This window comes from Mytilus trossulus, chromosome 14 (assembly GCF_036588685.1).
Source record: "Mytilus trossulus isolate FHL-02 chromosome 14, PNRI_Mtr1.1.1.hap1, whole genome shotgun sequence".
Lineage (NCBI taxonomy): Eukaryota > Metazoa > Mollusca > Bivalvia > Mytilida > Mytilidae > Mytilus > Mytilus trossulus.
The window spans coordinates 11,137,809-11,165,361 of NC_086386.1; the positions used below are offsets into that span (position 1 = coordinate 11,137,809).

General features: G+C 31.9%; 1 protein-coding gene across 1 annotated transcript; it reads left to right on the forward strand.

The window, feature by feature from the left end:
* The first annotated feature begins 1,136 nt into the window (after positions 1 to 1,136).
* LOC134697470 (vascular endothelial growth factor receptor kdr-like) lies at positions 1,137 to 23,827 on the forward strand. The gene is made up of 11 exons (XM_063559750.1): positions 1,137 to 1,172; positions 1,418 to 1,547; positions 5,824 to 5,928; positions 8,825 to 8,944; positions 12,376 to 12,596; positions 13,024 to 13,146; positions 14,194 to 14,264; positions 15,557 to 15,597; positions 17,052 to 17,151; positions 19,341 to 19,446; positions 20,872 to 23,827. Exons 1-11 carry the CDS (start codon positions 1,137 to 1,139, stop codon positions 21,277 to 21,279), a joined length of 1,461 nt encoding a protein of 486 aa, XP_063415820.1. The 3' UTR covers positions 21,280 to 23,827.
* The last annotated feature ends 3,726 nt before the right edge of the window (positions 23,828 to 27,553 follow it).

Consider the following 27,553-nt stretch of genomic DNA (forward strand, 5'->3'; position numbering starts at 1 on the left):
ACTTTACAAGCGTAAGACTGTAGCACTGGTAAGTCATTACACTTGTAGTTTGGGTAATATGTGTACTTTACAAGCGTAAGACTGTAGCATTTGTAAGTCATTACACTTGTAGTTTGGGTAATATGTGTACTTAACAAACGTAAACCTGTAGCATTGGTAAGTCATTATACTTTTAGTGTTGGTAAAGTATGTACTTTATAAGTGTAAAACTTAAGCTTGGTAAGTCATTATAATTTTAGTGTTGGTAAAGTATGTTTATTATAAGTGTAAAACTTTAGCATTGGTAAGTCTTTATACTTGTAGTGTTGGTATCGTGTGTACTTTACAAGCATAAGACTGTATCATTGGAAAGTCATTATACTTGTAGTGTTGGTAAAGTGTGTATTTTGCAAGTGTAAAACTTTAGCATTGGTAAGTCATTATACTTTTAGTGTTGATAAAGTATGTACTTTATTAGTGTAAAACTTTAGCATTGGTAAGTCATTAAACTTTTAGTGTTGGTAGAGTATGTACTTGATAAGTGTAAAACTTTAGCATTGGTAAGTCATTATACTTGTAGTGTTGGTAATGTGTGTACTTTACAAGCGTAAGACTGTAGCACTTGTAAGTCATTATACTTTTAGTGTTGTTAAAGTATGTACATTGTGTAAAACTTAAGCATTGGTAAGTCATCATACTTGTAGTGTTGGTAAAATATGTACTTTACCAGCGTAAGACTGTATCATTGGTAAGTCATTATACTTGTAGCGTTGGTAAAATATGTACTTTACCAGCGTAAGACTGTATCATTGGTAAGTCATTATACTTGTAGTGTTGGTAAATTGTGTACTTTACAAGTGTAAAACTTCAGCATTGGTAAGTCATTATACTTTTAGTGTTAGTAAAGTATGTACTTTACAAGCGTAAGACTGTAGCATTGGTAAGTCTTTATACTTGTAGTGTTTGTAAAGAGTGTACTTTACAAGTGTAAAACTTAAGCATTGGTAAGTCATTATACTTGTAGTGTTGGTAAAGTATGTACTTTACAAGCGTAAAACTATCAATGGTTATTCATTATACTTGTAGTGTTGAAAATGTGTGTTTTTACAAGCGTAAAGCTGTAATACTGGTAAGACAATATTTGTGTAGTGTTGGTAATGGTTGTACTTTACAAGCCTAAAGCTGTATTACTGGTAAGCCATTTTACGTGTAGTGTTGGTAATGTGTGTTCTTTACAAGCGTAAAAATGTAGCACTGGTAAGTCATCAATACCAATATAAACAAGTACGCTGCTTCAAGGTATTAAAATCAATGTCTACGAATATTATTATTGGTCAGTTTCGGAAGAGATTCTCTAACTTTGTGTACTGTATCTTTACCGTCTGTCATTGTTTTCCTTCTGGTATAAGTACAACAATTTGATTATGCTTTTTGTCAGCATAAAGAATTGGAGAGGACATTGATGCAACCTAGTGGAGACTTTAGTCCAGATATACCTATAGCTGAACAAGCAACCTGTTTACCCTATGATGCAAAATGGGAGTTTCCGAAAAAGAGGCTCAGACTAGGTTAGTAGACAGAATCTAACAAACTGATTTGTAAACAATTATTTCGACAACATAAATCCGTAAAATAATTCCTAAAAAACAGGGGCTTAGAAAGTTATTATTTTGTTTCAGACATCATCCCATATAGGCTTGTTTCCACTTAATCAGAGTGTCTCTAAGTATAGATAACCATTCATTTTAGTTAGAATGTATACTTTGTTTACATAATTGTAACCACATAAGTCTGATTTTGTTAAACGAGCAATATCTTATGCATAATCAGAACAAATAAAGACAACAGTAGTGTAGCTATGTTCAAGTATCTTTAATCCATCAAGCAGACAAACCGAGGCAACAACAAAATATTCAAATGAATCGCATCAAGTCAAATAGGAAAAAGGCCGTTTGAGCTGACAGGTTACGCGTCTCAACATATTGGTTGCATTTTAATAGGTATCAGTAAAAGTATAGCAAACAAAAGCATCGACAAACTTTTAAAAAGTATCATTTTACCAATAAAAGCATTAATAAAAAGTATATGGATACATATTCAAATTATCGATATACTGTAACAATTGTCAGTATATGAAATTTGGGGTAGAAAAATAATCGATTTGCATCGAAAAAGAAAAATAAGAAAGGCCGTTTGAGCTGACAGGTTACGCATCTCAACATATTTGTTACATTTTAATGGGTATCAGTAAAAGTGTAGCAATAAAAAGCATCAACAAACTTTTAAAAAGTATCATTTTACAAAAAAAAAGCATGAATAAAAAGTATATGGATACATATTCAAATGATTGATATACAGTAACCATTGTCAGTATATGAAATATGTGGTGGAAAATGATCTAGTGAGAATCAACAAACCGCGGGAAGTCTAAAACACAATCGAGATATAACAAGGACAATTATTTTATATTATTTTGATCTGTAACTTTTGTTTTCCTCATGATCAGTATATTATCAAAATTCAAACTGTATGGTAAAGATCAGAAGATGTACCAAAACTATGTCAGGAAAAGTTAAGAGAAAGCGGCAATGTACACGGAAATTGAGTGTTAATTCTACAAAACAACTGTCTGGCGTAAAATTTTGTACGATTTTTAAAGTTTAAAGCATGATAATTCTAAAAAACATCTCAATTGTTATTTCATTCGTGTTTGGAGAGTTCACTTATCTTCCAGGATAGTAGACATAACAAATGGCAAGAAATACTTTCAAAACCGAAATACAAATTCCATATCTTTTATACAAAATGCGTGTATCATGGCTTGAAAATAAAAAGAAGGCAGACATGTACGATGAAATTGTAATAGTTTCTACAAAACAGTGGTCTTGTCTCAAAGGTTGAATGGGAAGGAAACATTGGCGATAGCTTCCAAATTCATCAAGGGAGAGAATCCTTTCTATTTTTCTCTACAAAGTATATGTCAACAATATCCTTGAAGATATTAAATCACAAAGCTCGGGACTTAAAAAAGGGCACAACATATGTTGGCTTCCCAAAATGTGTAGGCGATTTAGCCTTCATTAGCAACTGTGAACAGGAATTGCAATGTATGCTCTCTGTAACAAATCAACATGCCAACCAATCTACAGAAACAATCAATCCTTTAAAGACTAAGGCAGTAATCTTGAATAAACACAAACACGTCAACAGATCTGTTTTACAATGGTCATTAGACAACAACTCTATATATCCTTCAGAAGATACTACACAACTTGGTATAATAGGAACAGAAATTATGGAAAAGGAAGTAAACATCGAAGCACGTTTCAACATTCCTAAAAGAACGTTGATTCCTTGACGAACACTGACCTGTATAGCACAAATGGTCTTAATCTGTAAACTTATAAAATCTATCAGAGCTACGTCATTCCACGTCTGTTGTATAGTATGGAGATTCTACCACATATCCATATACAATTGGACATCTTGCTACGCTTTCATTAAAAAAAAACATTGAGAAATTTCAAGTCAGTGCCTTCATGAAGAGCTAAGTGAGCTGTTTATCTAGGGCACGCTGACATTATAGACTGAAATCAGAATAAGACAACTATCTTTCGTTTATTATATTGTTTCGTGCGACAATTCAACAATAAAGGAGCTAGTAGACAGACAACTAATATGAATTTTGATAATCAACATAGCTTCTCCTGAAAGGTCGCAGATACGTTTAATTTTTTTGATTGGTCAAGCATTGATTCAATTATGGACAGTCACCATCGAAATTAAATGGATAACTTCTGTAAAACTGTCTCTCATTGATTACTGGTTAAACTAGAAATAGAATCTAAACTTACTTTGATAAACTTGTATAGAACTCTCTTAAGAATCGGATCTGTATACCCTGTTTGGAACAGCTTATCGTCAACAATTTCAGATGAAAAGAAGGAACAATAGAATTACGTTTTGTAACTGGAACTTACCTCTTTGAGTCAAATAAACACAGATCGAAGTGTTACAGTCTTCTTTATGCAGATGTTGAGGGATAACTAATGAGAACATACCCCACTTTGTACGTCTCTGTCCTGCATTAAGTATACATTGGCAAAGAAAAAAGATGTTCTCTAATGTAAAGGCCTTATTGATCTCCATTTTTTGGCACGTCAGGATAGACCTCAAGATTTAAAACTTAATCAGATATCGTTAAATGGATTATGGATAGTACGTTTTTATTGCATGTGTTTAACATTGGTACCGATTTAGACCAAAGTCATGTCTACCGATAAGTGTTAATGGTTGCATACCAAGATGACTTGAATTTTGCAGTAATAAAAAATTCGTCCAATAAACTGTTATTAAAGTAAAACAATGAATATTGAACATTTGTGGGTTGAGCTGGGTGAATTTATGTGATAAGGTAGACGTAGGTTCCCACTTTTTTCTTTATTTTTTAAAGATGATTTTTTTTATTATTTTATTCCGTAAGATTTGGATTTAAGTGTATTTCTTAGATCTATGAGAGAAAAAAATATGTGTGCGACATAAACTTTTATAATTCCATATCCGGAAATAATTCCAATGAGTAGGTGTTCCATAATTGGAAGTTAATACGTATAGAATAAGAGGTAATGATAAAACACATTGAAAATAGCTGGTTTAACTTTCCTGTATATCAGGGGCGGATCCAGCTATTTTAAAAAGGGGGTTCCTAACCAACCCCCGGAACCCCCCCCCCCCCCTTCTGGATCCACGCCTGTATATCTTACCCGCGTCACTTTGTTTCTCGGGAGATTTACATCCATGATTTTTATACACTCAAACTTGTTACAGATAACGATACTGTTTATATGTGTATCCATATACTTGTTTAAAGTATGCCTATGGTGTGTATATATACAAAATACATTTTAGAACACCGATGCTTGTGATACTTTATACTGATATTCAATGCTTTTTAAAGGGGTTTTGGTAGATGTTGAAGTATACCTTTGATTTTTATAAGTATAATAATACTTGTTTAAAGTATACCGGTGATTGTAATAAGTATGCTTATATTAATCAAAAGTATCTACCTGCTTTTACTAGTTTAACAGATGCTAGATATTACTTATCAACATTTAATGACACTTACTTTAAAAATAAGCACATTTGCTGCAAGTATATAAAAGCTGGAAAAATGTGGAATGATTGCCAATGAAACAACTAAATGAAATAAAAATTCTCAACTGTTGGTTACCGAACGGTATATTTACTTGTTGAAGTATATCGTTGTAAAGTGTAGCGTTATAGAACAATGATCCGCCAAATGGTCTGTCCAATAAGTTTTTAAGGTTATGGTAGATGGTAAGAGCCTTGCATCCCATATCATATGACATAATATTCACAACCAAATACAAATATGTCTAATAACAAAAAATATAACAAAGAATTTAAAACTCATTGTTAAATTCAGAAAAAAATACTGAAAAGTTCAAAAAGGAAAGACCCTAATGAAACGGCAAAACCAAAACCTCAAACACATCAAACGAATGGACAACATCTGTCATCCTCCTGACTTGGTACAGGTATTTTCTTATGCTAGATTAATCTCTCACTTGTATGACAGCTGCATCAAGTACTAAAGAGACATTTAAGGATTCTAAGGTCGAAAAGAAACTAAACAGGCCACGGAAAAAAATAATGGACGACGATAACTAATATGTCGACAAAACACTGATGAATGGGCAACACGAATCCAACCCAAAAACGATAACCCTAAGAGTAAAACTTGCATTATTGGTATTTATTTATTATTTGAAGTAGTAATTCATTATTAAGAAACGCATGAATATTGGGTAATGATTGTAGGAATGGTATTAGGTCAAGGAAATTTTGGTCGTGTCATAAAGGCGGAAGCTATTGGTATATTGGAAAATGAAATTGGTTCAACAGTTGCCGTAAAAACGGCTAAAGGTAGGCATTAAATTATGTAATATTTAACTTAGCATGGTGGTTATTTACATCTTGTATATCCAATGCATCATATAATTACGATTTCATATTCCATTTGTATATTCCTTGATTGATATGTATTTACCTCAATATATATTGTCTCTGGTTAGACGTACAGCAATAGATAAATCAGCTGCTCTGTAACATTTCCACCTTCATGCCTCATATATATCATGCATTGTGCTACAACTCTGGATTAAAACTGACGAGGAAAGGTAACACCGGCTACCGGAAGCTTTTTTTTTGTACAGTCTAGGTGGTCGAGTTGTCTAGCGCATCGGGCACAGTACAACGCGATTTGGTGCCACGGTATCTCAAAAGCATCCCTTCGGTAGAACAAAGATCTAACATTGTTGGGCTGTTAGACAAATTAGAGATACAGAATATATGCTCTGGCTTGTAGATTTTATGATAAGTTTTAGTAGAATTTGTAGGATCCTTAACAAAAGATTATTAAACTGAACTGAAACATTTCCATTGTACTGCCTTATATATCATGTACTGTGTTTCGACGCTAGGTAAAACAAAATGACGAAGATAAGTAACACCTGGCCACCAAAAGATAACTTTGGTAGAGCATGAATTCGAATATCGCCAGGGAAGAAAAACTGATTTCTAACGCAAATTTACAGATCAACATTGTTAGGCTTTTTTTGTTTGTATATATAAATACAAAAACAAATCTTTTCAAGTGGTGTACAGAATTATATATTAAAAATTAAATCACAAAAAGAGTTTTAAAAGCAGCATTGTCCAGCGCTTTCGTCGATCTTATGACTTTTTTTAAAAGTTTTTGACGCAAAGCTTAATGCTTAGAAGTTACATCAACAATAACATTGAGCCATACTACTAATATGTTACGAAAAATGACGTTACGTCATAATACTAATGTGTTGCCCATAACGACGTTCATAGTCTTGAAAAGTCCCAAGATGGATGAAAGTGCATGACAATGCTGCTTTTAAAATACATGAGGCCATGACATGAAAAATACAAATCAATTTAAACTGAATACTAACGGTCTTACTTTTAACAAAAAAATTCCGAAAAACAGATATGACAGTTATTTTAGAATCAATAACAACCACTGGACTACAAGCACAGTAATCATTTGTCTTGGTTAAACATGTGTTTGACTGCGTAATCCTAAATTTGGACAGTGGTGTAACAGCACATTATAAACACATAATGCCAATTTATGTTCAAAATGCTTCATTGATGGTGTGAAATTATAAATATATTGAATATTTTCTTACACAGTCCCAATTATAATACTCTCAAAATAGTTCGCTTTAATTATTCATTTTGTCCGTTCTTGAAGAATGAATGTCATTTTGTTTTCTTTGTCTTTGGTCTCTCATTGATGAATACTCACATGCCATTTATCCATATGAATATGAAATAAATATGAAATAAATATGAAAAAATTCGTCAATGTAGATCAGTGGGGTGAAAACATTCTGTATGGAAAGCATGTATAGCTGTTTGAAAATTAAGTTGTTATAAGATCCGTACAAATCAGACATAAATTCATGGCATTTTCGTATTTAGACATTTGCAAAGTAATCAACGTCCTACACACGTACATGCATATGTGAGGTACAACAATTTATCATTTTATTATTAATTGATTCTGGACATCAATTCGGGAAGCGGACTACAGTCAATCGGACGACGTTTTTGCAATACACAAATTGGACGTTGGACGTCGATAAAAGGATCAAAATATTGGACGTCGATTTGAAGAACAGACGTTGATTAGAGACCTGACGTCGATATGAGTCTTAAATATATAATTACACTTAATACCAGCACAATAATGTTAAACTTTTTTATTCTGTCTCCGGGATTTGAACTCATATTATTGAATATTAAGACAACCCCGCATGCACTCTGGCCAGCGCTCTGAACCACTTGTCCACCTAGATTATATTTAGAATGTCCCTTTCGGTGGCAAAGTGGTGCCTCATTTTGTAAGAAGAATTGATTATATATTAGCTATTTAAATTATTTTGTCGAAAGGATCGTTTGATGCAGTCACAGATATAAGTATTTCGGCCAGCTAGACTGAACTTACAAATCAGCTGTATATATACCTGAAGATCGAAACTCAAACCGATAGGATAGTGGATGTTACCGTTACATTTTGAGAAACTTAACTCACTAAAAATATTAAAGATCGGCATTGTTTCAACGTTTTATATTTATCAATATATATTTATTTTTTATACTTCAACAGTTGAGTCATCAGATAGCAAAAATTCTTAAGAATAGATTATTCAGGTAGCTGCTTCTGATCCGTATATGACCATCAGTTCTAAAGTAAGCTAATTAAATACGATGGAAGGTTGCTGAAGCTTTGTTGGTTAAGGTGGTACCCAACACTTTGACTTGAATTTATTTGACTCGTTTAATTTTCTGAAAATTTTGACAAAGTATTAACTTTGACCCTTTGACAAAAATATAACAACTTCAAACAATTTGAACCAACTGTTTAATCAGAAAAAATACACTGGTTATATAGCAGTTTGACAAACACTTATTTTGATCATTGAGAAGCTTAATTTTCCCTTATGAACACAACGTCATTAAAACATTCTGCTGATTTTACAGAGTTATCTCCCTGTAGGTACCACCTTAATCCTCATAAAATTCGGTGTAAAGTTGAGCATTGTGGCATAATATAATAGAATCAGATGGTAGGTTAATATACCATTGTGAGTTAATCCTAATAAAATGCGATAGTAGATTAATGAAGCATAATGTGTTAATTTCAAAGTATTCTACATAAAGTTGATACATTTTTCTATGTTTTTATTTCAGTATTAAACTTTGTTAATTCTATTTCTGTTGCCAGATTGCACAGATAAAGAACAAATGATTGCTCTGATGTCAGAGCTCAAGATAATGATACATCTTGGTCAGCATCTTAACATTGTAAATTTATTGGGAGCCGTGACCAATCAAATTAGGCATGGTAAGTGTAATATGTGTACCACTTTTTTACGAACTTTGGCATTTAAAAATGATTATCGATTAGTGATTCTTCAATTTTACTAAAGCATTGAAGAAACAGTTTTTTTCTCCTTTGAGGAAGAGATATAAGATAAGATAAGACAATATGATCGTTATATATATTAAATAATCATATCAATAATCAAAATATTATCAACCAAACCTCATTTTTGATACTCACATCAATCGGAACATATGTATATCTTTTTTTACTTTTGTTATCTTAATTTCGGCAATCTGACCTACAATGGTTTACTTTGATAAATTATGACTTGGATGGAGAATTGTTTAATTGGCACACATATCACATCTTCTTATATATTTTGACAACAACGATAGTAAAACTTGGGTGGTATGTGTCCAGGGCATAACTGTTGTTTCGCAGAATTGAGATTGACCAAACTGTGTATTAATGATTCAAAGGAAGGCGGTTTTTTATACCAAAAACCTAGTCACTTTGACCCTAACTTGACCCCTCATTTAGTAATAGGACGTCAGGTTCTTATATAATGCATAACAATTTTGTTCTGGAACAACTAGTGACTAAACCTAGTATCTGAATGCATTATGGGATGTTGGTGTATCATATTCCAAAGTCATGTCACTGGATATCAATTTTGAACTTTGACATCACTGTTGGCAAAACCTTGTTTGTTTGGTGTCATGAACATTACTATACTGCCGTAGAACTTACGTTTACCAAGACTCAGATTTTGATATCAGTACAAAATTATCAATGAAATATAATTTGAATGTCAAACTAGATATGAAAGCAATAACAATGAGTATCAAATCTAAATCTCCCCATTTTTCTATACATAACTTAGATTTTCTTGGTAAAATTATATGAGAAGGGCATATTTACGAACTGATAACCATGCGTCAAACCCACACAGAGATAATGATCAAATAAAATAAACATGCCGAAAGCCAAAATTATTAAACTGCAATTGACGTAATACATACCGATCGCGCGATTATCATGTTGTCTTCATTATGAAATTTTACAATATCAATAGGCAGACAATCTTATAATAGATTTAGCAGGTTGTATTTGATTATTTTGCATGAACGAAACAAGTCTCATGTTTCGCCAGCAAACAAATAACTTGAAAGGTTCGGGTCAAACTTATCAATTTTGGTTATACATTATCACGCCAATGATATGACCGGATCGAATTTATTAAGGCCAGGTCAGCGAATTTGACGTCACAAACCCGTGATATGCAATTTCATTTAAAGATAGGCAGTGTGATATAGTCAGTGGTAAGACCAATAATTAACTTCAAACTTATAGTAGATACGAGGATAAGAATTTATACTGCACTCGTTCTATTTGAGCAGTCAAAATGCGTTCACCGTATATTTCTATGTCATATACAGTCACTGACCTGATATCACTTTTCCTCATGAATATTTTAATAGAAATTGTCGAAATTATATACAGTCCGCCAAAAGTTAAGCACCACCGAAATATAACTGGCAATCTTTTTTTAACTATTGCAAAAAAATATAAATTTTTGGTGTTATGAATTACCTTTAATATACACTTAAGAAAATTCATTACGACCAAAAAGATTGAACTCCAATAAACCAGTCAAGCAACCTTTTATAAAAGATCATCTGTGCGTTTACAAATACACTGTTTCTCCAGGTGGTCGTCTTAGTGTTCGTACATTGGTCCGTCGACTTCACAGAGGCAAACGAAGAGCAAGTTGTGGTGTATAGAGATCTGTAGCTTCAAGCAGGCACTCTACCATCAGGTTTAAATGGAATAATGACCATCTATGCTTAAACATAAGATCCTGACAAAACACTCATTGGTCAGTTTCCTTTACTGCCAGTAGACGCCATAATACGAATTTCGCATGGGGGAAAACGGCCTATGACCAACAACAATGTTTACATAAGGACTGCAGTCATTGCTTGTTGTGTTTCAGTACGGAGTTGCTTCTTATACCGTTATAAGCTGGGTATGCATATGCTGCAGGGTACAATAAACGGACAGACATACAGAGATTTGGTGCCTTAAAACATTGTAGTCCGTCATTTTAGTAATCCCCCACTTGCGTCAACATTGTCAAGACCCTTGTACCTGAATAACAACGCTTTTAACCAAATCTAAAAAGCAATCAGCCATTTACGCTTAGTTTTGGCCTTCCTTGACTCCATACATAAACCCTATCAAACATGTCTGAGATGCCGTTGTCGGAAATCTCAATTGCAGATATTAGCCTTTACAAAAATTTGTCGATTTAAAAGTGGCATTTGTAGTTTAATGCAACAGATGTCCCCAACTAAAGTTTTGAAGGCTTGCACCGAGAACTTTACGTCGTGTTATGAAACTTTACCGGAAATGAGGTTGTTACACATGCTATTGACTCAAATATTGCCATTAAATTTGTCAAACATACCAAAGATTATGTGTAGAAAATTTTAATGATATTGGGTGATTAATTGTTGTAAAAAAATAAAAGTACAGTGAATCTTAAATTCCATTTCGGAATAGTGTTATTTACACTATTTCTATGAACTAAAAACCTACATGCATAGAACCTTCATAAGTGACCAAATTATATGTGTGGTTTGTTTATGGTATACATTAGCAAAACTGCTATATGATTGTTTTCTATTTTTCGAGGAATAATTGATTTTTTAAATTTGAAAAAAAATCGATGCAATAAAAGTAGGTGGTGCTTAACTTTTGGCGGACTGTATATTTAATTATTCATACGACCTCTTCAACCTCTTCTTGTTTCCTATGTAAACAACGATGCGTTTAACGTCTCAAACTTGTTTCTTTTACAATTTTTGTTAAAACATATTTCACTTATTAATATATTTTTGTTTGCAACCTATAAATCATTATGTTTAATGTTTATTATTGATATTTTAGTCTGTGAACAAACGAATTCGTTCACCGTTGATTACGGTTTTCAACAGGTAATGATGTAAATTTCATCGTGTTGTATATTTCTCCGCCTGTGTAATATGAGGACTTTTTAAAGGGGGATTTTTTCCAATATTTAAATCAAATAAATAACGGGGAAAGTGCTCAGCACAGCCTCGCATTTCCCCGTTTCTAAGCCTCATCCTTATATCGTTGATATGTCAAGTCAATGCACTATTATTGTCTATATAATACATGCGCCAGACGCGCGTCTCGTCTACGAAATACTTACTAGTAACGCCGGAATCAATAAAGGTTAACAAGGCCCAATAAAGAACGAAGTTAAAGAGCATGTATGACCAAAATTTCTTCAAAGTTAATCGACCCAGTGGTTTAAATAAATTCATCATAGATACCAAGATATATATTTTATATAAGCACCAGACGCCCGTACCGTTTTATAGTCTTGATATTCTAACTTATGGCTCATTTGCGTTTTGTAGGTGAATTAATGGTGATAATTGAATACTGTCATTTTGGAAATCTTCGTAACTACTTGATTAAAAAGAAAGAAACGTTTGAGGACCAAATAGACGATAAAATACCAGATAATCTTACTAACAGACCTTTAGAGGATACACATTGTCCTCTTTTGACCACAAAGAATCTCATGTGCTGGACTTTCCAAGTTGCAAGAGGAATGGAATACTTGGCTTTCAAAAAGGTGGTTACAGTTATATTAAAAACATACTTTTTGAAAGCAGAGAAAACTGTGCGCTTTCTAATCAGCATGACTTTATCAAATAACAATACGTCGAATACTAAAATCCTAGTCTGAAAATAAGGTATACGTACTTTTATTCAGTCATGATCATACGATGTCCTTAGTGTTCTACTTGATCTTGAAATAATGAATTTGTTAAGGAAAGTTTGTTTTTCAAATGATACGTTTAACATAATTTGCTCATTCCCACCATCACAAGACTGTAGAAATCATATTTTTGTTTTGTCTAATTTCTTACCTGTTTTACACATCACTTGAAAGTATATTTTACAATATTTTAAAGTTTGTATATGATACGCTGGAATTTTCAGTACAGGAAACCATATTTATCTTCAAGCACATAATTTTTTCTTCTTCTGTATTTCAGTACATTCATAGAGATTTAGCAGCTAGGAATATTCTGTTAGCACAACATAATGTTGTGAAGATCTGTGATTTTGGACTTGCCAAAGACTGCTATAAAAATCCTGAGTATCATAAAAAGGGGGATGTAAGTTCAATAGGCCTAGGACGAGTATTAATGATCCAGAAAAATATTCTCTTTATACAATCTTTTTAATTTTCGAATAATAATTGGACGTAATTTCTATTTTGAAAGTTTTGTTTTTAAGTTTCTGCAATAGGATTAAAATTACATATTAGCGGAATGTATAAACATAATTTGTTTTTATTTAACAAAACATTAATGCTACAATGTTCTTAGTAGAAACAAATAATGTTCACCCTTTTTAAGTTTGATTTGTAATAAAAAAAAAAAAACAAAAAAAAAAACAGACAAACTCAAAGTATATTATGTTTTTTTCTTCTTATTTTATTGCTGTTAGATTACTGTCAGATGTCGCTTTAGAGGAATCATTCCTTACAAACTAGCTAGAACGTTAATAAGTCTAATGTTGCATTCAATTCTTTCTGTAAGATCTTATCAACATCAAGAAAAGCTAGCAAAAAATGTTTATTGTACAATTTATGAAATTATATTGTGCAGTGGAAATGGAGCCGTTTAACGTTGATTAAGCTTATTTATTAGTTTGTATTGAATATAACCAATAGACCACTTTCGAGTTCATCCGTCACCGGAAAAAACTCGTCAATTATACGCGCCTTTATCACCGTCATTTGTGCGTTTAGGGGCGTCGTCACTTCCCTTCCAATGTTGAGCGAGTGGTTGGAAAACTATAATTCTATATTGTACGAATTATTCGGCAAATTGAATTCTCAAAATTGACAATCAACACTGCTGTCATTAGGGAATTGTCAGTAAATACCTACATAGCAACCATTATTTCTAGTTTATCCTGCACAAAGACGATCACTAAGACGCTGGATGAACGTAAATAGTGCAGGGATACAGGCGACCCCCTCTATCTGGTAAATGACGTCATAAAGGCGTGCATAATTGACGAGTTTTTGCCGGTGACGGATGAACTCGAAAGTGGTCTATTATATTATATCGCTCATTTATCAGTATTCTTTCAGAAATATGTTGCACATAATTCTTAATGGTATAAGAAAACTTTTATTGCATATTCTATTACAGGGACCAGTTCCAGTGAAATGGATGGCAATTGAGTCTTTGACACATCAAATCTACACCACTAAAAGTGACGTGTAAGTCATGATCTTTAACACATCAAATTTACATCACTTAAAGTGAAGTGTATGTTTTCCTTCAAATATCAAATCTACACTACCAAAAGTGATGTGTGCGTTATCTTTAACACATTAAAATATACACCACTTAACGTATCCTTTACACACCAAGTTTACGCCACTTGAAGTGACGTGTATTTAATTTTTGAAGCATCAAATCTACATAACTAACAGTGCTGTGTAAGTTATCTGTAACACATCAAATTTAAACCTCTAAAGGTGACGTGTATGTTATTTTTAACACATTAATATTACACCAGTAACAGTTTAGTGTAATTATATTTAACACATTAAATCTACACCACTAAAAGTAATGTGTAAGTTATGTTATAAGATCAAATCTACACCACTACAAAAGACGTGCAAGTTATCTTTGACTAATCATGATTAACTCTTTACTTGTAACATGAAAGACTTTTGTAAAAAAAAACATGTGTGGTAACAAAAATTGAAACACTTGATCCAGGTTGCAATACAAACGCGGACGGAGGGATGGTTTTGGAAATTTTACACAAGGTAAGAAGGGGTCAAACAAGGAACTATCATCCGAAAAAAAATGCCGATTGAACAAATGCGACTTATACATCATAGTTTTAGAATATTTTAACCGAATGGTTTGTGTCAAGAAACTAACGTTTAAGAAAGTTTCACGGTAGGAATAAAAACTTTTTAATACATGTCAAAGTTTAAATATACGAAAGGCAACTTTCTTAAGATGCAATAATTTAAGAAACTTCATCAAAATCCTAAGGTTTTTTTAATAATTTATTGAGTATACAATTTTTTTGATTTAACAATTCCAAATAACAAATATAGTACATACACATTTTTTACAGGGTTTGACATTTGAAACGTAAATAACAGAATACACGTTATTAACATAATACATTATCCTTCATTTATTTCTGACAGTAATCCAAAAGTAATATTCTTTTAAAAAGACTGTATAATAATTTTACTGAAGATCAAAATGTATATTTTCGTATCTTACCAACAATCAATTAATTAATCAATCAATCAATCATGGTATAATTCATTTTGACGTTTTATTTTAAATTATCATGATTATCCATGTTTATTAAATGACCCGCCTGATTGTTCAAGACTCTTGAATGACTGAACACACTCCAGGGTTGGTACCAACGACAAAAAGTTATAACCATACGTTTGTTGAGTAGTGATATTGTTTCTACGATTTTTGATTGAACATATTCACACAAGATTAATTTAATTTTATATTTGTCTCTTAGTTGGTCCTACGGTGTGTTTTTATGGGAAATATTTTCTTTAGGTAAGTCTTAAAATACTTAACACATAAGGATGACTTAAAATTATATCATAACTGTGTATTCCACAAATTGGTTTATATATAATTAGAGAATATAAGTCAGAATCACTGACTATCTGGAAATTACAATATCGACCTAGTGCTTGTTTAAAGAAATAACGCTGAAATTAAAAACTTAATACTTACAAACTATCAGTCATCCGACAACAAAACAATTGTATATGTAGATACATTTTTGTATATATATACATAGATAAACAAGAAGATGTGGTATAATTGCCAATGAGACAACTCTCTACATAAGACCGAATGAGACACACATGAACATTTATTATTCACTATACGGCCTTCCACAATGAGCGAAGCACATAAAGCATAGTCAGCATTAAAGGGCCTAGAATGTAAAATAATTCAAAAGGGAAAATCAACGACTTTATTTATGTACCAAAAATGAACGAATAACAAATATGTTACACATTAACAAACCCCAAACGCTTAATTACAGGCTCCTTACATGGGGCAGGTACAAATACACATAATTTGGCGGGGTTAAACATGTTAGCGGAATCTAAACCTTCCAACCTTGACCTGGGACAGTAATGTTACATTAAAACATAAGAGCGAACCATACAAATCAGTTGAAAATGTCTTTACTCGTCAGATGGATATAGATATACAACACAGAATGGACGTGGCCGGGTACTTGTATATCCCAACAATTAAAAATACAATCCGAACCGATCTGAGATTTCTCACAGTTTCTTACAACTTATTACAAAAAGTCATGGATCAAAGACTAAATTATCATTTTCATCGACAGATTGTAAATCCAGGAATGTGTATATAAACAATAGTATTTAGTAATTTACTTATAACTAATAACAAAATCAATATCAATACCAATAAAAACAATATTCAATGTTATAATTCAAGTGTTGAATTGGAACCGTTTAGAAAATATTTATTTCAAGGATCGATAAGCTTACCAGAATCGTTTCTAAATTGCTGGGCATGATAAACAACATTTCCGTAAAAATTTGGATTTGATATCCAAATTTCAAAACTAAATATTCATTGACGAATGTAATAACGGCTCCAAGTAATTTGTGGTAATAAATTCCCTGGCTTAATAATTTACCAGAAATACATATATTACGTTCGTTAAAATCGTCACAACAGACACATAGCAAACTAGTTGTGAAATATAAACACCGTTAGGAACATCACCATCCCAAAAGGGAAAATTAACAATGAGGAACGAATACTCGTCCCTTTTGACGTAAATTTTAGTGTTGAGTTACCCGTATAAAGGTTTGTTATACGGAAAATTATGTAATCAAATATCTTATCAAATAAATCACACTAATGCTTCAATGTTAAGCAACATGTTTAAAGTTTTGAAACCCAATAACTGCACAATTTTTAGTATTTAACTATATACACTGAATATTTGAAAGGCGGTACACCCTACCCTGGCATTGAAATCAACGAAAAATTTATCAAGTTACTAAAGGATGGTTATGTGATGGAGAAACCAGAATATTCGTCAGATGAATTGTGAGTCCATTTTTGATGTTTAGAATCTTCATCTGCATAATATGTAGTGTTCCCTCTTATAACATCTAGCTTATTGCAAGGTAAGATTATAATTCTCAACTCTTGATGGTGTGAAAGGGTATTTTACTCTGTACCTAAACAAATATAAAAAAGGGACAATAAAAACTCATAGGTCAAAGACAAATTGACAACGCCATGCAACAGACGTTAAAAGATGAACATTTAAACAATCTTCAAAACACGAACTACTAACAATGATCGATGTGACCTCTGATTTTCTAGAAGTGTAAGCATTCCCCTCTACTCGTGGCACCTGTCATGTAGATCATGGTAAGTTTACATTAGGTTATCATTTGTTATTACAATTGGGGTAACGAGGGCGGAGGTCTTCTATGATATTCACTATCTTTCAATTAATCTGTGGAGGCGTCTGTACCACTTTGGAAAAGAATAGCTCCCTTGTAAGCAGCAACTGTTTTTAAGGAAATCATTAAATGCTGAATTCGTAATACAAGTTTTAAATTATGGGACCAGACAGTAAATATTTGATTAATAATTTCTTTTAAAGTTTAATTTATACATATCCTTACGGAAGTTCGCTGATCAGTTTGAAAATAAATAGTATTCCACAACACTAGTATATATTGATAGGGAAAAAAATCAGGAATAAAAAAGCCCCAAAAATATAAGGGATCAATGTGCTTGTTTTTGAGATATTAGCCATTGGAAATTGGGATGGAACATGTTCTCTCTTGATTTGTCATAGCTTTAACATGGATCAGTTGAAATTCTTAAAAACTATAAAGAAATGAAAAAGATGTTGTAAGACTTTTACAAATGGCTTATAATTATACAAGTAAAAGATTTATAAAAAGAAAAAATGGGTGTCCATGGTCAAAATGTTTTAAGGTTTTTAAATAGATAAAACCAGAGGATTTCGAAAATCTGAAAAAAAATACCAAAACATGACAAGCAAACATCCTTAAAAAGGTTGATACGTAGGCATCTTTTTTTTTTATATCAATAACTATATATTTATATTGATCTAATCTTCAATATGATAAAAGTCTTCAGGAATCAATGATTCTCTTGACGTACCCAATAACACTCCACCGAATAATCAGCTGCTAAAATATATTAATATATACAATTGTTTTTTACATAATAAAATTAAATTATGATTAGTCCTGTCATTGTTAGAAACATTGGACTTGTTTTCTGATATATATTTAATATATTTAAATAGTTTAAACAGTTGTACTATACTACGATAGTTTTTTTGTTTTCTTTTCAGATACATAATATAACTTATTTATGAAAAAAAGTAACTAAACTTCTTAATTCCATCCATAGATTTTAAATTTAATTTCAGTTACTGTTTAAAATATTAAACAATGAATTCATTTTGAGTGTTTCTTGAATTGCTAAAACTCATCTGTTCAGCCCTTTTGGTGTTTCTTTTTATATTGTTCTAATTAATTGTAAAAAAAATATAATTGACGAGTATGAAATCTCAATATAATAATAATTCTACATAATCCTATTTCTATTATCGTTTCCTGTATTTCTATACTGAACTCTCATTCTTGACCATGGTAACTCAATATTCTGCAATCCAAATTGCAGATTGATAATCATACTTCGTTTAACCTTAACTGTTTTTCAATCCAAGATTAATTAACGGTTCCGGTTCTCAATTCTTTAAGATTTTTCTATTTATCTAACATCAAACCTGAAAACAAACAAAAAACAATTCCTTTTTCATATATTTCATTTATTTCAATAGTATGTGTCATAAGCTACTTTTAACTGCAAATCGTAGTGCTATGACTTCTTCAATTGCTGTTATGTCTTTTCACTTCTAATAGCTAAACTTTAAACAGCCAAACCAAACAATTAAGCTGATAAAGGGCATTTATGTCGTATTCCACGTAAATTGTTTGAATGTTTTGATACCCACCCATATTTGCGACACAGTTTTGAATGTCTTTTACACATAGTTTTAACCCATTATATCAAATTTATCCATTAGTTAAAAGCAAAATGTTTCAAATTTCCAAGCGTTAAATGACATTGTAACGAGTCAAACAAATGTATACGTAAAATCTATGAAAACTGTTACCACCTGAATAGTCTGTGATATATTGAGTCGACTCAGTTGAACCCAACAAGTCTTTCTTGTTACCCAGGTATAAAGTCATGAAAGCAACATGGAGGACCGAACCAGACGAAAGACCAACTTTTACACAGTTAGCCTGTCAAATGGGAGATTTATTAGAAGCTGACGTTAAACAGGTATATTTTATTCCTAGTACAACTTTAAAAAGTTTCAGTTACTTTTTAAATATACAAAGAAGTGAAGACTACGTATATCACTTTAGCATTTCAGAGTAAGTAAATTTGCTATTCTACTCCCCTTGTTTTTTATTATCGTATTTGCACAGCTGTCAATTAAATGATGATTTGACATGCTTTTAAACCTTCTGCATCCAATAAGTCAACAAGAATATATTAAACAGGTCCAGTGATGACACTCATTGACAGTAATCAATACACAAAACAAAATGGAGCAAACAACAGTTACTGATGAAATGCCGTGAATTTATATTTAATATAAAACATTACAATGCTGCCTTAATTTAATTTGAATCTAAATAGAAAACAATAGCGTATAGTATGTTTTTTCAGTACAGTGTTTAATACACTCCAGCAGACTGATAATTCTGGATTTAGTGTATACTTGAGACCAAATCCAATATCAAATTTTCCTGTAATGTCATCAGATATACTCATCAATATCTAAGAATAAAACAGATTTACGATATTATTGTGGTCAAATCTAATATTCTGTATTAGGTTCCAAAATAAATCCTTTCCGGTTTCTTTTAACATATTGCATCAATGAGTAAGTGGGATTTTCCAGATACATTAAGAAAGGAATATATAGAGGAAGGAATGGCCCAATTTGGCATTATAATTGAAGATTGCAGTATTGTGAATTTTGCACGAATATACTAACACGTATCTATGAACTATAGATTAGACTGTCGATTTTCTTGTTTGAATTGTTTTACACTAGTCTTTTGACTGCCCTATATAGCTGCTTGTTGTTCAGTGTGAGACAATGCTCTCAGTTGAAGGCCGTACTTTGACCTATAACTAATTTTTTTTACACATTGTGACTTGGATGGGTAGTTGTCTCATTGGCACTCATACCACATCTTCTTATTAATATGTATCAGTATATGAAAAGTACGTTAACGTTTTATTCTATTGATAAAAAAAAACCCAGGTTGAGCCCTTAAATTTCAACTGGTTCCCTGAAAAAAAAAATGGGGTCAGCTAGCCCTGAAGAAAGAGTGCTTAGTTTAATCCTTGATTTCACATCACTGTTTCGTTTATATTCAATCAGAAGATCTTCCATAAAAAATCATTATGTACTGAGTATAGTCAACATATATTTCTTTGGAAACAATTTTCGAAATGCTTGTATAAAGCATTTGATATCTTAATTCCTCTGATAAGAATTTATCCAACATCTGTCTTTTTTTATAATGATATGAAAAAACTGTCAATACAATTACCTAGGGAATATTAGAAGGTATTTAGTTGATTTGATATATCTTTTCTCGTGTTTTGGATTCCATTGAAAGTCTAAAAACATAATATGATTTGTGTCTAGAGACTTTGCATATCTGATAGTGTTGTCTATATTTTCAGTATTACTTGAATTTATATACATCCAATTACCTTACGATGGTGGATGAAGACAAGGCAGAAGATATATCGAGAAAAGGAGCGTGCGGATATGATAGTATTCTGATAATGAAAGGTGAACTGTCGCACTATACAAAAATGGAGCAAGTTCCACCTCATCCGACTGATCAGTCCATTGAAGATATCGACTGTGACAAAAAGGAGAATTCTAGTGCCGTCGAACTTCAATCATTGAGAGTAAATGAAGAGAGTGAAAACATCATATCACGTCAAGCAAGTACAATTGAACAACGTCATCAATATATTAATACTTCCTCATACTGCCAAAGAAATGATGACACAGTTACTGAAAATGCGAATGCACATGTCCCTGTTTCCACACTAATGAGTAAGGAGAAGATCGATATCTGATAACAAAACGGGACCAGACGACGAAACGGGAAATTTATGAATAGCAAAGAAAGAAAAATTTTGTGAACAAAGGAGATAACTCATGGTCTATGGATTAAAAAGAAGTAATTCAGGAGTGTCATTAAATCTCTTTTTTTATACAATTTTGTAATAGTTTGTGAACACTATCATTGCTCAATTTGTTCATGACTTTATAAAGTATGATAATACACTAATGTAAGCAGCAGACAAAGGAGTAGGTCCAGTAAGACCCCTTTTTGGCCAAAAATATAGCGGTTTTACAACATTATTAAAATGTAAACTTTTATTTATAGGTAAGTAAATTGCTTCTGCTACATAAATATGGGCTGTTTTTGACAACAAAATGCACGTATATCGTGTACTAGTATCATTAAGTCATGCAAATTGACTGAAATCGTCACAATTTTCGCATTTTAGTTAAATTCTAGACAGTTTCCGTCTAAATGAAAGTGGCCGCATTTGTGTTCATTCTTAATATTGAATTGTAAGTTGTATTCAATAATAATACATAACATATATAAAGGTTGAGGGTGAACACGGATGCGGCAACTTTCATTTTGGACAAAAACCATCCACATCTGACATTTTGTGGCATAGTTGATAAATTTTTGTCCCCGAGGATATCATATGCCCAGTAGTCAACACGTCGATGTTGACATGAAAATCAATACTGTTGTCATTTTTATAAATTTCCTGTTTACAAAACTTGGAATTTTTCGACAAAATGAGGATTTTCTTATCCTGATCATAGATTACCTTAGCCGTATTTGGCACAACGTTTTGGAATTTTGGATCCTTAACGTTCTCCAAATGTTTACTTGTTTGGCTTTATAAATATTTCGATATAAGCGTCACTGATGAGTCTTATGTAGATAAAACCCACTTCTGGCGTACTAAATTATAGTCCTGGTACCTTTGATAACTATTTTATAGTTAAGATTGAATCGGAGCGTTTTTCATGACTAAACCAGATAAAAATCTTTCACATGAACTAATTGAATCAACTGAAATAGACACGTGAGGAATTAAAAAGTATCAAATTTTTTTCGTTAGATGAACCTGATATTTGAGGCCAAAACCGGCATTTCCGAACCAACTCATTTAAAAGCAAAATAATTCATAAACATGAAAAGATTGAATTGTTTTTTTATGTAAATAGCTACCTTTGTTTAGAGCGGCACTTATGAGTTTTATGTAGACGAAACTCTCGTCTGGCGAAATACACTAGTTCAATCCTGGTATCTATGATGAGTTACGTAACCCAAGAATTCAATTGTCCATGTGAACTTTGGCAACGAAAACACAGTTTTTCCTCAATCCACAAATATAAATGAATCCACAGTCTTTCATTTCCCGTACATATCTCCTGTAATTATACTTCACGTTATAATGCCATATTTTGATTGGCTTATACGTGGATGTTAATTTACTCTATCACATGGCTGAGCGGATAACAATTTGTTTAATGTCACCCTCTCGGCTAGAACAATCAAAAATCAATAATGTAAAGGACAACAAACTGAATTTTCATCAATTTATGAAAGAAATGTCAAAGTTCTACATTAAGGCTAAGATTCTATTATTTGACTGTCTAAATAAAAAAAAACATCTTGCTTCACTTCTGTTGATTTTTATATTACCTAACGTTGTTATGTATGGGACATCCTAATATTACTTTAAAATACAACTCATCTGTAAAAGGCAATAATGATTAGATATGCAAGATAATAAATTGATAACACATAGCTGAGAGAGTGATAAAGCGATTAGTACTCTTTGAAAAAGCATTGTCAACCCTGCTTTGCCGCAGTTGACAATGTTTTCTCTAAGTAACAATCTGCTATATCACCCGCTCAACTATCTGTTATTTATATAGTGTTAAACAGTGCAAACCAAATTATGATTAATCATCAAATTTACCAATGTTAACAATTATAGTTTGGGAACAAATTTAAACTCTCGTTTTGAATTTTGTATATAATTAACTAATTAGTTTTGTAAGAAAAGTGTCAACTCTGTATTATAAAATGTACAGTGTATATGTATTAGATTAAAACTTCTTGAAACTTCAAGTAAGTGTACCATAGCATAATTTAGAACAATTTTTAATGTTACGGTGATATGTTTTTAGTATGTCATTAAGAAAAATGAATGGAATTTTTATGTAATAGCCATTGTGATGACCGTAAGGCCCACGAACAGGTGTCAGGGGAATACACAATAGAAACTGAATACAATATTAATTTAAAGAGCATGTCAGTAGATTTACACTTCTCAATTCTTTCTTGCAGGTGAAAACGTTATTCCGTTTATATTTTTTGAGATTTTTCCTGATCTATTCAATATAAAAGACTTTATTTTATTAATATGATACGAATGATAAAACAAAATATACATGTAAAATGAAAATATATCCCGAAAAAGTGTGATTGAAGTAATATATTATGGAATAGTGTGATAAAAGTAATATATTATAAAATAGTGTGATTAAAGTAATATATTATGAATTTCGTCCATGATTAGCGAACCAGTTAGAATTCACTGGAATGGTCTTTTTTTGTTATTTATTTTTATATCAATTTCGTAACTTACTTTTGTACTTATGTGAAATGTATATGTTGCATACTTATTATCATAATAAAGCTTTAATATTCTGTGGAAGAAAAAATCAAACTACAAACGTGCCAAATAACTTCAAGTAGTGACATAAAAATTCCAAACAAAACTATGAAAATGAATTAAGAATGACAATGGGCAATGTGTCAAAAAGACGACAACCCGAGCGAGGAGCAGAAAAACAGCCGAATGCCACCAATGGGTCATCAATATAAGCCTATTTTGGTAATTTTATGCTCTGTAAAATAATATATTATTCGTGGCAACTGTTTACTTATTCGTGGTAACGAGTAACATATTCGTGGCCCAAACTTACTCATCCGTAGCTTCGATTTATCTTTTCTGACCATGAGGTACTAATTCGTGCCAACGGGTTACTAGATTATGATTTATTTTCTGAATTTACTTTTTTAATAGAGGATAAATGTTTAAATTGAAATCAGATAGTATTTCTATTTCATGATTTTTTGTTATGATCGTAGTAATGAAAAGAATACCCGATTTCAAACAAAACGGTGAGTTTCACATATACATTTTTGAACAGATATAAAGATAGCAATATTATGATAATAATCGGTTTCCTAAAAGTAATAATTCAATATGTATGTCAATAGAAGTAACAACGAGTAAGACGAATCATGTAAAATCTGTCTAACATAAGGGTACCTAGGGGAAATAAAAAAGAATGGATGGTTATCCTCAACAGGGTAATTATATTCTCTGATAAGTACTGCTTAAACAAATGAGATTTTAGGATGGAAGTATTATTTATGAGGTGACAATTGCAGTGACTTATACTATGTTACTTTATCCCTTATTTAAGGTGGTACCAAAAACCTATACTAAAATAAATTTGGCTAGTTTAATTTTCATAAAATTTAGACAAAGTATTTACTTTGACTCTTTGACCAAATTATAAAAATTTCAAAACATTTGAACCAACCAGGAAAATTATACTGGTTATATAGCAATTTGACAAACACTAATTTTGATCATTGAGAAGCTTAATATTCCCTTTACAACACAACGTAATTAAAACGTGAAACTTCTTTTATAGAGTTATCTCCCTGTAGTGTTAGGTTCCACCTTAACAGGTCTAAATATTTGCTTATAAAACTTGTCCAGTTCACTTCGCGGTATACACAATCTTAGGGTTTTTTTTAAACTTAAAGGACGACTATTCAAAAAATCTTACGGTGGAAGGAATGAAACTATTATAGTTAAAAGCTTGTTTTAGCCAGATGAGGGTTATAAGTATTATTTGCAAGGTATCGTAGGTTTGTCTATGAGAATATGACTGGAATAACTCATGTAAACATGCAGGTGTCATCCCATTTAATATCTTATAAAACAGAATAAGCTAACGATTGAGTCCACAACTCAAGGCATGTGTTTCTTTTACAAAAGATTCATCAGATGAAGGAAATGAATAAAATGAAAACATTTTTAGCAAATACTGCATCGGCCATATATGCATAAAAAGTCTTGTGGATTAAGATGAAAACGATGAATTTATTTTATTTGATGGCAACACATGGATTTAAGAAATAAATTATATTTCAGGGCAACACATATGCCCTGACTAACGTAACTGGATATAGCTTATTATAACATCGGGGACGACACGTCTACAAGAGGTGGCATCGACTTTGTGTTTGTAAAAAATATTCAAAACTTTTAGTTTGATTTTCTTGTTTTTTCTGGAAGATTGGAGACATAAACGATATGGAAAAAAAACATGTAAGCTTTGGACTCGTTATATACACCAAACATATATACACAGTAGAATGTCATTATGTTTTTACAAATATATAATAAAAAAATCTTTCTGTCGGTTTTGTCCAAATTTTCTTTTTTTATTAATGTCTATGAACATTTCTTATAAGACATTGGAATTGTATCGTGTATGCATTTAAAGCGTCAGCAAAATCATCCCAGAATATACCTCTATCGTCTTCGTTTTCGGGATATTCTATATACGTATCCTCCTTTAATATGTACATTATTTCCGATTTGATGTTTTTGGCATGCACTCGATCTAATCTTAGCGTAATTACCATGTTCTGATCATGCCTTGCGACAGTTCTCTCTATCAATGCAATATTAAATTCATACATGCACCATTCGGATTTGAGCAAATCCTACGAAAGTACGCAAACAACTTTTCTGCTGTTGTGGATAGCATTGGTGATATTTTCTGCTATTCCACATCCTGCAATAAAATATCTGTGATGTATACACAACCGGAAATTTCTTTGTTTTTCCAGGTAGTCCACCATCTCATCTTTAGGGAAATATCGATCGCTGTCTGCGTATGACACAAAAGCTACGAACTAATAATGATCCTCGGTTTCAACACGATTCTATCCGTATACTCCTTTCATAACAGAATACCAATATCGAATTTTCCAACGGAAGCGATAGATTAACAATGAACAAATAATAACTATAATGGATACGATCAAAATCACGGATAGCACTATAAGTCCAATAAAGGAGGAACAATCTTTCCTTAAAATGTTATTTACGTCCGTTATGGTGTACTGTCTCCCTTAATAACTGCATCGGTATTTATCAAAAAACATGAAATATGACCTGTATATCGTCATCCATTTTTAAAATTCTGCAGAATCACATGAACAGTGCAAAGGATTGTTCAACAAATTTCTTGTTATATTAGTAGAGAATGACATTTTCAATAAACTCATTCCAGATTGAGACAGGTATTAGATTTTATTCCAGCTAAGGTCAATTTGTTCAAGGCAATTGATATGTTCGATTGAGACGATCCAGTCTGCAAATAAATTATGATCTAAGTAGATGTATTTGAGGCTGGAAGAATTCCTGAAGAATTCTCGAAACAAAATGGAAAGTCTGTTTGATGATATATTTAATAAAACTAAATTTGTTTGGTTCTCAACTAGAGAGATTGAATCGAGTTTTTGAAATATGTACGAGTTTCCAAGAACATTGTTATCAAGCAATAAGACTTGAAGTTTCGGTAGAGCTCCAAAAACGTAGGGTGTTATTTCTGAAGCGTGGTTACCTGAAAGTTCTAAATACTTCAAATTGTTCAAATTGCACATCGGTCCATTGAATGAATATTATTTCGTAGAATTAATTTCTGGAATGATTTATTAGTAAATGATATAGGAACAACAGAATAGCCGATCCTTGCATTTTCCAGAAAAAATGGTTTCCAGATTTGGTGGTATCAATGCAATAGTATAATGAGATGAATGTTCGCTACAGAACGTTATAAGATTATTGTACTTCGCAGATACGTTTTTTATTAAGAGTAAGTGATTTTAATCGTTGAGATTCATAAATTGTATTGTCTCGTAATCTGTAGCAGAGACATTTCATGAGGTTTAATGATAGAAATTCGTGGTTGCACCGATAAGAATTGGGTGAATGCGACTTTTGATGCAGGTTTTGAAAACTAGCATCTACCGTTGTTAGTTTAACTAGGTTTAGTAAATCATCAAAATAGGCGTAGTCATCGACCACCCATCGGTTGTCTGTTATACTTAACATACGCAAAGAAATTTGTAACAGATATACAGTTGACGTTTTAGTTTTATCTAAATTATTGCGCCATCGATGTAAAGTTCTAACAGCTGCGTTTTATTTAACG

Excerpts from the sequence above, each read along its gene's own strand:
- LOC134697470 (XM_063559750.1), top strand. The coding sequence starts at position 1,137 with ATGGTTGTACTTTACAAGCCTAAAGCTGTATTACTG. Across the intron at positions 5,929-8,824 it reads TGCCGTAAAAACGGCTAAAG|ATTGCACAGATAAAGAACAA; the intron begins GTAGGCATTAAA and ends TTCTGTTGCCAG. Across the intron at positions 14,265-15,556 it reads TACACCACTAAAAGTGACGT|TTGGTCCTACGGTGTGTTTT; the intron begins GTAAGTCATGAT and ends TTTGTCTCTTAG.